Source organism: Neophocaena asiaeorientalis, unplaced genomic scaffold, assembly GCF_003031525.2.
Source record: "Neophocaena asiaeorientalis asiaeorientalis breed wild unplaced genomic scaffold, Neophocaena_asiaeorientalis_V1.1 scaffold629, whole genome shotgun sequence".
Classification (NCBI taxonomy): Eukaryota; Metazoa; Chordata; class Mammalia; order Artiodactyla; family Phocoenidae; genus Neophocaena; species Neophocaena asiaeorientalis.
This window is the reverse complement of record NW_020175468.1, coordinates 2,669,047-2,681,536: the sequence shown is the minus strand read 5'-3', so window position 1 is coordinate 2,681,536 and position 12,490 is coordinate 2,669,047. Positions and strand designations below refer to the sequence as shown.

Here is a 12,490-nt window from a genome sequence, read left to right as displayed (position 1 = left end):
GGGAGAGGCCACAACAGTGAGAGGCCCGCGTACCACAAAAAAAAAAAATCTTAAAAAAAAAAAACTTCAGACCACTCTAAGTGTTCTCCCTGTCTCCCCTCACTCTCACCAGCCTTGAAACCCTGACTCCCCAGGCCCTGCCCTGGCCATATTTCTCTCCTTAATCCTCATGACTCCCTGCCCAGCTGTTTAACTCCCTCCCCTCCCCCAACCTGCAAAGGTGAGGTCCATGGGGGCTGAGACGGGTTCATTCACCACCCTCATCTCAGCACCGGGCACACAGCTAGCGTTCAATAAATATTTGCCCCATGCTCCTTGTGGCCCCTTTCCAGCCCTAACCCAGGCATTCCTTGGCAGGCATCCTCCCCCACTCCTCCTGCCAAGGTCGCCTGAACCTCTGTGTAGCTGCATCAGGGACCTGCTGGTAAGAGACCTGCTGACTCTCCCTGTCCCTCTTTCCCTTCCTCCCTTCAGACGCGCGATTTGAAACAGCCTGGCTCGCTCAGAGAACTCCTGCAGGCTCTCCCTGGCCTGACTCCAGGTCTCCTAAATGTTCAGGTTCCTGGGTCTGCTTCTTGCTGTCCTCGCCCTGCCTTGGGAACCCCCCACTTTACTGGGTTTCCACCAGCATCTCCTAAATCGCCCTTGGAGCCCCTTTCTGGACCTCCTGACCTGGCCCCCTTGGGCATTTTCATCTCCGTGTCTCAAGTGCAAAACTTACCCCATTGTCTCCCCCTAAAATCTGCCCCTCTTCCTGGTTCCCAGCCTCTGACATGGGGCCCGCTCCCACCCAGTTTCTCAAGCCGGAGACCCGGGAGATCTGGGGGTCTTCCAGAGCCTCCCTCACCCTCAGTTCCTCATCAGACCCATCACCAAGGAGCTCTCGAATCTCTACAATTCCCTCCACCTTGTTAATTCATTTCACAAACATTTCGTGAGGACCTATTATGTGCCAGGTACTGGGGTAGATGCTGTGGATACTGCAGGAAACAAGACCGGGAGAGATTTCTGCCCTCGTGGAGCCCAAGTTCCATGGGGAGGCAGCAAGAAACAGATACAAGTGCACTATGAAATGTTCTAGAGTGTAATTAGGGATATGAAACAAGAAGGAGAGCAGGAGATGGGGGAATGGGAGTGTTGGGCTGGGTGCAGTTTCAAACGGTGCCCAAGGGAGGGCTTTGGGAAGGTGAGATTTGAGGGGGTTTTTTTTCATTCTTTTTCTGGGGGGGCCTCTCCTCACAGTTTGCGGGATCTTAGTTCCTGGACCAGGGATTGAACCTGTCCATGCCCCCTGCAGTGGAAGCTTGGAGTCTTAACCACTGGACTGCCAGGGAAGTCCCAGATTTGAGCATTTTGAGTCCAGGTGTGAGCTGTAGGCATTTCTTAGAGAAAACCAAGCTGGGCAGAGGGAACAGCGAGTGCAAAGGCCCCGAGGCAGAACCAGGCTGGGTGTGTTTGGCAGCCAGGAGGCCACTGCGGTGGGAAGTGAGATCAGAGGAGCCACAGGGGCCAGAGTGTGCGAGGCCTTGAAGGCCATCTCTTCTCACGTGCACAAGTACGAACATCTCCTGATACGAATTCTCACCCCACTTTGCCCACAGATTTGTTCCTCATACAAGAGACAGAATGATCTGTTACTACTAACGATCTGTTAGTATTAATGGGCTCACATCACTTCCTTGCTCAGATACCTTCTATGGCTTCCTGTTGCTCTTGAGGTCAAGACCAGATGCCTCAGCATGGCCATCCAAGCCTGATATATCTGCCCCCCAACCCCTTCCTGTACCACCCCCTTCACTCACTGCACTCAGCACCTTGAGAGCTCCTAACTCTCTCCCACGGCCAGGCCTCTGCACAGGCTGTTCTCTGCCAGGAACACCTGCATCTCCATGTAGCTCCATCAAGGACCCACCGGACTGTTCATGGCCTGACTCCCTCCCTTTGCCCCACCTCTCCCCTAGTTAATGTCATTCATGTTTCACTTCCTCCAAAAAGCCTACCCTGAAGGCCAGAACAAACCAGCACCAGAACACACTCACCCGTATAAACTCCTCTCTTGTTTATTTAGTAACACTTGGCTGCCCCATGACTATAAAATCCACAAGGGCAAAGACCACGTGGTGTATCGCCAGCACCTACGAATGCTTGGTCAGTCTTTGATGACTAAATAGATGAACGAATGGATAGGTCTCTAAGAACCAATCCAGCTCTGAGAGTCTACAATAGACGCTCCTGCGCTCAAACATCTTCTGCGATCCCTACTGACAAGATCTCATTTCCTTAGCTATATAAATATCCCTAATTCCTCTGTTGTTTTCTCTAGCCTAGGGAATGGCTCACTTTGGCTTGTGTCAGAATCCACCAGGGAGGCCAAAGACCCAGAGATTCTGATTCAGGAGGCCTGAGGTCCCAGAATCAACATTTAAGGAGCTTTCAAGGGACATTGGTGGTGGTGGTGATGATGACGGTGATGAAGGTAATGATGATAATGATGGGGGGATGATGGCAATGATGGTGAAGATGGTCATGATGATGGTTTAATAATGATGATGGTAATGGTGATGGTGGTCATGGTGGTCATGGTTACAATGATGACAATGGTGATAATGGCAGCAACTTACACATGTTGACAAATTGCTTTACAACAGGCACTGGGACAGAGGCAGGAAGAAGCAGACAAAAGTCTCTGCCCTCTGAAAAACCAAATGCAATCGGCAGACTTTGGAGCTTGGTGTGAACAAACCAACTATAATAAGACATTTGCGAACAACTAGGTGAATTTAAATAGGGCTTGGGTATTAAATGGTATTAAGAAATTACTGTTAATTTTCTTAGGAGATCTAATAGTAATTTGGTCATGCAAAAAAGTCTTAATTTTAATTATTAACATGAAGTTAATTTTTTTTTTTTTTTTGGTCACCCCACACTGCTTGCAGGATCTTAATTCCCAGAAAAGGGATTGAACCCAGGCCCTTGGCAGTGAACACGTGGAGTCCTAACCACTGGACCACCAGGGAAGACCGCCAAATGTATTTTTAAGTTAAAACAGTATTTGGCTCTTCCTTGCCTCTTAGATGGGGGGGATAACTCTGAGGTGCACGTTTCTAGCTGAATCCCAGAGTGCCCCCAGGGGATGGTGCCCCACCTGGTGGTAACTTGCTTGGTGACACCCTTCATCAGCTGCCTAGCAACTACTCCCCAGGCTGAAGGAAGCAATTCCTGGGATCGCCTTCCATCCATCCTGCCTTTCAATCCCCACCTGGACTCTGCTTCTGGGGGAACCCCGACTAACACAGGTGTGGCCACGGTACCGTGATAAGAATTCTAATAATCTGAATAAGAAAGTCTCTAGATTAGCTAAGATCATGATATCAATGTTAACGTTACTATGACTGTGTAAGAGAATGTTCTCGTTTTTAGGAAATACCCTCCAAGGCACTGAAGGGTAAATAGACATCATGCTTGCAACTTACTCTCAAATAGAGAGATAGAAGAATAAAGCAAATGTGGTCAAATGTTAACAACGGGGAGTCTGCGTATACAGGACTCCTCTGTATTATCCGGGCAATAAGTCTTAAATAAGTCTTAAATTATGTCAAAATAAAAATAAATAAACGTTCTAATCCATTGGTAGTATTTATGAAGTTCTTACTAATGATATTATATGATGTCTGGGTAGGGGATGGCAGGAGGCAATGGATAGAACAAGCTTAACAAAATGCTTATAATTGCTAAAGGGAGAAGGAGATGGAGGTTCTCCTGTTCTTAAAATACACCCAGGTTGTTTCTGCCCCAGGGCCTTTGCACACTCTTTTGGCAAGTGAAACACCCTGTGTCCTACTTCTCTACTTCCTTCCCTCCCATTCAAGGTTGAGCTCAAACTTCACCTTTTCCCTTCTACTTCTCCCAGGATTCATTTGCCCAATATGTATCTCAGAGACGGCAAACTGAGTGAGGTGGATTGGCCGCAAGACACAGAATGGGGCAAGGTTCGCGATAAACAGTAATACCTTGCAGACAGTAACCTCTGTGCCAGGTATGTTCTAAGGACTTTGTGGGTATTTAATTTAACCTCATTCAATTCTCAGGACAACGCTGTGAATTACTACCACTATTAGCCTCCTTCTACAGATGAGAAAACCTAGGTGCAGAGAGACTGAGAATCTTGCCTGATGTTACAAGTAGGAAGTGACAGAGAACCCAGGCAGGTGGACCCCAGATCTAGACCCTCATGTGAGGCTTCTGCACCAGCCACTCACAGGTAACAGAGTCAGGAGGCCAAGGAGGGAGAGCTGGGGATTGGGGTACAGTGGGGTGCCAGGCCACATTTAGCAGACTGTCGCCCTTGCCATGGATCCAGTTGGCCAACTTTTCAAGAGAAACCAGAAATCCAGTTGTTTGTGAGAAATTTCTCTCTTTTTAAAAATGCTGGCAATTAATGAGGGAGGGAGAGAAAGAAAAAAATAAACACACACACATGGGAAGCCCCTGGTGGTCCAGTGGTTAAGGATCCCTGCTTCCAGTGCAAGGGGCTCAGGTTCGGTCCGTGGTGGGGCAGCTAAGGTCTCACATGCCGTCGGCACGGCCAAGGAAGGGAAAAAAAATACACACACGCACATATCCTTTACGGGCTGTGGTGTGTGCATGCCTTATTGTACGGAGGCGCCAATCTTTTATTATTATTATTTTGGCCGCGTACCACTGACTTGCGGGATCTAGTTCCCAGACCAGGGATTGAACCCGTGCCCTCCCCAGTGAAAGCGCGCAGTCCTAACCACTGGACCGCCAGGGAATTCCCAGGAGGGGCCAATCTTAGAAGGTGAACAGAAACTGGGGACAGAAGCCAGGGTTGACTGGTTGAGAGACAGATTATCCAACTGCTTGGGGATATTTCACCTGGATCTCGGATGAGATCTGGGGAAGCACCTGAGCTTCTCCACACAGGTGACCCCTGACCCACTCCATGCCCCTCTTCCCTCTGTTTACATTCGCTTTCCTGAGCTCCTCTAGCCTCAAGCTGGTGCGCTCCGAACTGATGTCTCCAGGCCTCAACCTTTGCCCTAGACCCGTGGCCCGCACGCAGATGTCTGGTGGGCATCTCTCACTTGACAGTCCCCCGCCCCACCTGCTCCTCCCCAGGCTTCCCCAGGGCAGCAGATGGCAACGCCTTCCTGCCAGATGCTGGGGATTGGGGTTGCGGGAAACAAACAAACAAAAACCCCACCCACTCCTTTCTTTCTTAAGTCGGCCGCCACATCTAGTCTATAAGGAAATCTTAACAAGTCTACCTTTAAAATGCATCCAGGGATTTCCCTGGTGGTCCAGTGGTTAAGAATCCGCCTTCCAATGCAGGGAACTCGAGTTCGGTCCCTGATCAGGGAACTAAGATCCCACATGCCACAGGGCAACTAAGCCCGCGTGCCACAACTAGAAAGCCCTAACACCGCAACTACTGAGACTGTGCACTCTGGAGTCCCAGCACCACAACTAGAGAGAAGCCCACAAGCAGCAATGAAGAGCCCTCTCGCTGCAACGGAGATCCCGCGAGTTGCAACTAAGACCCGAGGCAGCCAAATAAATAAATAAACAGAAAAACTTACGAAAAAAATGTATGCAGAATCAGACCATTTCTCACCAAATCCACAGCCACCAGCCTGGTGGGATCCAACATCACCTCCTCTGGCCTGGGCCATCCCATCGTCACCTCCTCACTGACTTCCTGGCCTCTGCCCTTGCCCCCCACTTTGTTCCCCACCTGGCCACCAGACGGCACCAGATCCCACTTACAACAGTTGGAGTTCCTCTGCTCCGAACACTCTATGGCTCCCAGCTCAGACAGTGTCAAACCCAAGTCCTCTCCAAGGTTTACAAGACCCAGCACGATCTGCCCTCAACTTCCAGCCTCTCCCTGCTTCGTCTGCTTCAGTCACGCTGCCTTCCTCGCTGTCCCTCCTACACGCCAAGCACTTCCACCCCAGGGCCTTTGCACTGGCTGCTCCTCTGCTGGACCACAGTTGCCCACATACCTCCTAGGGGTCTTGACTCAAATGTTACCTCTTAGAGAAGGCTTCTGACCACCCACCCTGTCTAAAAGAGCACACAGATACACACTTAAAAAACAAAAAAAAAACCCTTATCTAGTAAAGATCATACTGAATTATTTTATTTATGGGTGAAATAATGATATCTGAGATTTGCTTTCAAATACTCCAGAAAAGGTAAAGAAAAGAAAAAGTGAGGAGTCAACAAGAAACAAGAATGACAGAATAGGGGCCTCCCTGGTGGCGCAGTGATTAAGAATCCGCCTGCCAATGCAGGGGACACAAGTTTGATCCCCGGTCCGGGAAGATCCCACATGCCGCGGAGCAACTAAGCCCGTGCACCACAACTACTGAGCCCGCACGCTCTAGGGCCCGTGCTCCGCAACAAAGAGAAGCCACCGCAGTGAGAAGCCCACATACTGCAACAAAGGGTAGCCCCTGCTCGCCACAACTGGAGAAAGCCGGCGCGCGGCAATGAAGACCCAACGCAGCCAAAAATAAATAAATAATTTTTAAAAAGTATTATAATGGGGAATTCCCTGGCGGTCTAGTGGTTAGGACTCTGCGCTTCCACTGCAGGAAGCACGGGTTCGATCCCTGGTCGGGGAACAAAGATCCTACAAGTCCCACAGCACAGCAAAAAAAAAAAAAAAAAGTATTATGATGGTAAATTAAATAAATAAAAAGTACTTTGATGAAAATAAGTTGTTACCATAGAGAACGAATATGTACATGTACATGTAGCTGCCATATGAGCGAGTAGTCAGGAAAGGCCTTTCTGAAGAGATGGTATTTGAACTGAGATAGTAAGTAGGAGGCGATTTGGGGAAGATTCAGAGGAAAGGCGTAGAGGTAGAAGGAGATACTCTTTGCTCCTGATAGCTATTCACTGGGTAGCAAAGCTGTGACTGTCTATTACTGATTCCTTGTCCTAACTCCTTTCTCCAGATCCTTAACATCCCCCACCACTACCACCACACCACTTTGGAAGGTTCTGGAAGGTTCCTAAGAAGACTGGGCTATGTAGCAACACAGGTAGCTTTGGCCAGATGTAGGGATCGGCATGCATTTCTTTTCTACAAAAATGGAGTCCTTCTGGAATAAGATCAAAGCAAGGCACAGAAAACATTTGGCTCTGAGACAAAGTGGGTCTGACAATCTCTCTGTCAGGCGGCTGCTCACCTTCGTCAGGGTGTACGTCCCCAGCAGGTTCAGCTCCAGCAGCTGCCGGAAGCCCTGGGCAGAGGTCTCCTCGGGCCACTGCGGAGGTGGATCTAAGGGTGGGGGTGGAAGAGAGAGAGAGGAGAGGATGAGGGAACCATGAAGACAGGAGAGCAGGGAAGGGGAATAGGCACTGCGGGGTGCAGGGGGGAGGAGTGGCAGACAAGAGGGTCAAGGGTCCTGGAAAGGAAAGGAGGCTGCATAGTGGTTACTAAAAAAGTAGTCTCAAAATTGGATTAAGAAGATGTGGTTTGTATGTACACTTGGAATATTAGCCTTAATAGAAAGAATGGGGGCTTCCCTGGTGGTGCAGTGGTTGAGAGTCCGCCTGCCGATGCAGGGGACACGGGTTTGTGCCCCGGTCCGGGAAGATCCCACATGCCGCAGAGCGGCTGGGCCCGTGAGCCATGGCCGCTGAACCTGCGCGTCCGGAGCCTGTGCTCCGCAGCAGGAGAGGCCACGACAGTGAGAGGCCCGTGTACCGCAAAAAAAAAAAAAGAAGAATGAAATATCGCCATTTGCAGCAACATGGATGAACCTAGAGAATATTATGCTTAGTGAAATAAGTCAGAGAAAGACAAAAACTGTATGATATCACTTATATGTGAAATCTAACAAATAATACAAGTAAATATATATGCAAAATGGAAACAGACTCAGATATAGAAAACAAACTTGTGGTTACCAAAGGGGAGAAGGAAGGAGAGAGGGACAAATTAGGAGTATACAAACTGCTACAGATACAAACTACTATGTATAAAGTAGATAAGCAACAAAGATATATGGTACAGCACAGGGAATTATAGCCATTATCTTGAAATAACCTATAATGGAATATAGTCTGCAAAAATACTGAATCACTATGGTGTACACCTGAAGCTAACATAAGACTATAAATTAACTATACTTCAATTAAAAAAATTGAAAGGAGCAGGGACTTCCCTGGTGGCACAGTGGATAAGACTCTGCTCTCCCAATTGCAGGGGGCCTACGTTTGATCCCCAGTCAGGGAACTAGATTCCACATGCATGCCGCAACTAAGAGTTTGCAACTAAGGAGCTGGCAAGCCGCAACTAAAGGAGCCCTGGAGCCACAATTAAGACCTGGTGCAACCAAATAAATAAACAAATATTTAAAAAATTAAAAGAAGCATCAAAAGAAAAAACAAACAAAAAACCAGTCTCAGGGCCAGAAGGTCTGAGTTCAAATCTTAGCTCTGACACTTCTTGGCTGTGTGACTTTAGGCAAGTCACTTTGCCCCTCTGTGCCTGTTTCCTCATCTGCAGAATGAGGATAACACTTTGTTCTCAGGCTTAGACATTTCACAAGTCAATATTTGTGCCTGACACTTAGTACTATAAATGTGTTTGTTAAATAAATAGAAAGAGGGGACTTGCCTGGTGGTCCAGTGGTTAAGACTCTGCACTCCCAATGCAGGGAGCCTGGCTTCGATCCCCGGTCAGGGAACTAGATCCTGTAAGCCACAACTAAAAGATCCCACGTGTTGCAACTAACACCCGGCACAGCCAAATAAATAAATATTTTTTTAGAAAATAGAAAGAACTGGGTGGATGGAAGAGGGACAGAAAAATCAACATTCAGAAGAAAAGAAGCAGGAAAGATAGGTGTAAGAACAGGAAAAAAAAATAGAAACTGGGAAAAATGGACCCTGAACCTTCCAAAGGCTTTAAGAGTCAAAGTGGATGAAGGGACAGAGAGATGGGAAACAAGACAATGGAAAGTTAATGAAATATTGGATTATTCCTCCTGGAGACCCAGGGCTTATGGCCTTGCTTCCTTCAGAGAACGGTTCAAACATCTTCAGAGAATCCACCCCAGACCCTCTGTACAAAACAGCCCCTGCCATTCTCTAAGCCCTCAATCAGATTTATTTTTCTTCATAGCCTTTATCACTACCAGACATGCTAATATATACAATCAATTATCCTTATTCGAGGCAGCTATAGTCCACAAAGTCACAGCGAACACTGAATTAGTGACTAATGACCCATTGCTCCTAGGGGAAATACATATATATAATATTACATTATAACATATACATGCTATTAACTGAAAGTTTGTGTCCCGCCCCCCAAATTCCATATGTTAAAATCCTAACCTCCAATGTGATAGTATTTGGAGGTGGGGTTCTGTGGGAGTCAAGTCATGAGGATGGCTCCCTCTTAAATGGGATTAGTGCCCTTATAAAAGAGACCCCCATGAGGTCCTTCGTTCCTTCCACCATGTGAGGCCCCAGCAAGCAGGCCCTCACCCGACACCAAATCTGCTTCTGACTTGATCTTGGATTTTGCAGCCTCCAGAACTGTGAGAAATAAATGTTTGTCATTTAAGCCACCCAGTCCATGGTATTTCTGTTATAGCAGCATGAACAGACTAAGACAGGACATATATGTGTATGTATATATGTACATATGTATATGTATATAGTTATATGGCTATCTAACATAAATATTATAATCTTAAATCCTAAAAACAACCCATACTGGCAGACTCTATTTTATTTATTTTGCAAATAAGGAAGTGTTAAGTGACTTGCCTGAGGCTGCCCCACTCACAGATGCCAGAGCTGGGATTCAAACCCATCCAGCTGGCCCCAGAGGGAGCTCCTTACAGACACTGCCCTCTCCCGTCTCCACCTCTGGGGATCTCTCTGTTTGAAAGCTAAACCCAGAGGGCAGAGCATCACCATGTTTGACCTTAGCTGGGAACATGTGCTACGGGCAACTCAAATTTTTGCCTCTCTGCCCATGTCTGTGAATACCGGGAAAGCGCAGTGAGTACTGATTCTGGGGTTACAACCCACCCTGCAAGGAGGTGAGTTCGCAAATATGGAATCCACAAATAATGAGGATTAACTGTATCTGTCTTTTCTTGTCTATTTCCTTCCTCTACAATGTGAATCCCCTGAGGACAGGAATGCTTAGTCAGTTTTGTTCACTGCTAAATCCCCAGTCCCTAGGACAGAATGTGGGGCATAGTAGATGCTCAATAAATATCTGTTGAGAGGATCAAGGACACAGAGAGAAAGGATGCACTAGTATCTGCCGTCTCTAAATTCTTACAACAGAGAAGGGAAGTGCAGCCCAGAGAGGGTAAGTCAATTGCTCAAAGTTGCCCAGCCAATAAGAGAGGCTTCTTTCTACCACGGCCTTGCTGTGTGACCCCAGTCCAATCAATTCTCCTCTCTGAGCCTTGGTTTACCAACGTGAGGCATTCTTACGAAGGGTAAGCAGGAAGCTGATGGCAATTTCCCTTCAAAGCCTCCACACCAAGCCCTATAGACCATGTGTAGAGAGTACATCACCTCAGTCATGGAAAAAGAGAAGGGCCATCAGCCTCACTTCATAGATAAGAAACTGAGGCTACAAGATGGCAGCTATGTGCCCAAGACAGTTCCGGTAATTATGAGGCTGAGCAGTTACACTATTCCATACTCACAACGACCCTATAATGATGACAAGGATGGTGATTTTCATTTTAGAGATGTAGAAACGGATGCATAAAAGGGCTAAGGGCACAGGCCTGGGGGCACACAGCAGGGATGGAACAGAGCCAGCATTGGGGTGGGAAGCCAGGAGGTGGGTTGACACCAGTGGAGAACAGCCCTCAGGAGTCATGACTCACGGTAGCCAGCGCTGTTGACTACACAATCCAGGCGGCCGAAACGGTGGATGGTCTCAGAAATGAGGGTCTGAGGAGAAAGATATCTTGTGAGTGAGCAGTGATGGCACCAGGCCTTTTGGAGCCGAGGGTCCAAAAGCGAGGTGGGGACAGGAGTCACAGCTGAGGGGCCAGACACCAGAGGGCTGGTGACATTCACACTGTGGTCACTACTCCAGAGACCTGGGACTGGGGTGCGGGGGCAGATGTCAGAGATACTGGCTAAAGAGAAAGACCAGAAACCCTGAGGAAAGAGAAAAACTCTTACAGAAAGAGACCCGCTGTGAGGAGTTTATTTGTCCCAATCCACGTGACATGTATGACAAGAGTCTTGAGGGAGTGGGAGATAAATGAGAATCTTCCCAGGAGACACAGGACCTGGTTGGCAGAGTTAGGGAAAAGCCTTGAAATGACACTGAGCTGAAACCTCTGGGATGGGTACAATTTAGCCAGGAGAAGGGGGAAAGGCAGAGGGAACAGCGTGTGCAAAAGCCTGGGGCTGGGTGGAGAAACAAGTGGAGATATCGGGGGTAGGGACAGAAAACACACTCACCCTCACATCTTCCTCCTGAGTCACATCACAGAGCAGAAAGACAGTGCCAGGAAGCTCCCGCTCCAGCGCCCGACCCCCAGACTCTGCAGGAAGAGAAGGGCTGGGGGTCTGGACTCTTGGGTCAGAGGGAGGAAGGGTCTGGGGACCCGGACTCCTCCTGCAGGGGCGGGGGTGAGGACTGAGGGACCCTCACTCACCATCTTTGTCACAGATAACCACTTGGGCACCGCTTTCCACTGAGGATGGGAAGAGAACTGGTTAACCCAGCACAGGCCTTTGCGAAGCCCTCTGGTGCCCTCTAGTGGCCACCTGAAGTGGGGCCGTCTCCCACTACGCTCCCCTCGTGACCCCAAAGTCTCATGTTAATCCCCTAGGACAAAGGGCAGAAGTTTTGACACATATTCTCCTTGGCTGCTCCAGGTGCTTGCTGGAGCTCCTGAGCCTCCATCCCTGGTTCCAGAGTAAACCCTAAATCTGCAAGAGTCATGTTCCCCCAAACCACCCATTTTGTAGCCATTACTGAGACCCGCCGAAAGGGAGTCAATGGCGTTTGGAAATCTGCCAAAATCTCAGGCCCCAGGCTACCACTGCCTATCTTTTCATTAACTTTGCAAATGGGATTTTATAAGATAAGAATCTAGATTCCAGTACAGAAGATACTTCTTTCCACACCCATTAATTAGCCGCCCAGGGTCCCTCCTCTCCCAGACTCCCAACATTCAGAGCCAGCCAGACCGCACTCACCGAAGGCTCGAACGATCCCGGCTCCGATGCCGCGCCCGCCCCCGGTCACGACGACCACCTTCCCAGCATAGCGCGTTCCCGTTGCCACTTCGCGTGAGACTGTCTCTCCCTCTGTCACTCACTCCAGGATTCTATCCACCTCAAAATCCGTTGAGGTCGTGGGGTCGAAGGGTAAATAGAGGCTGGACCCTGGAAGCCCGGCCCTGGGGGGCGTCGCCAGGAAAGCCAGAAGCCTGGAAGGTTGGTCCCA

General features: G+C 48.7%; 1 protein-coding gene across 1 annotated transcript in view; it reads right to left on the bottom strand.

The window, feature by feature from the left end:
- Positions 1–11,711, bottom strand: part of BCAT2 (branched chain amino acid transaminase 2) — a 31,286-nt gene extending 19,575 nt beyond the window's left edge. The window contains 3 exon segments of the mRNA XM_024768134.1: positions 7,224–7,315; positions 10,908–10,974; positions 11,694–11,711. Of these exon segments, the coding sequence (XP_024623902.1) occupies positions 7,224–7,315; positions 10,908–10,974; positions 11,694–11,696 (162 nt within the window). The 5' untranslated portion in view covers positions 11,697–11,711.
- Positions 11,712–12,490: the final 779 nt, after the last annotated feature.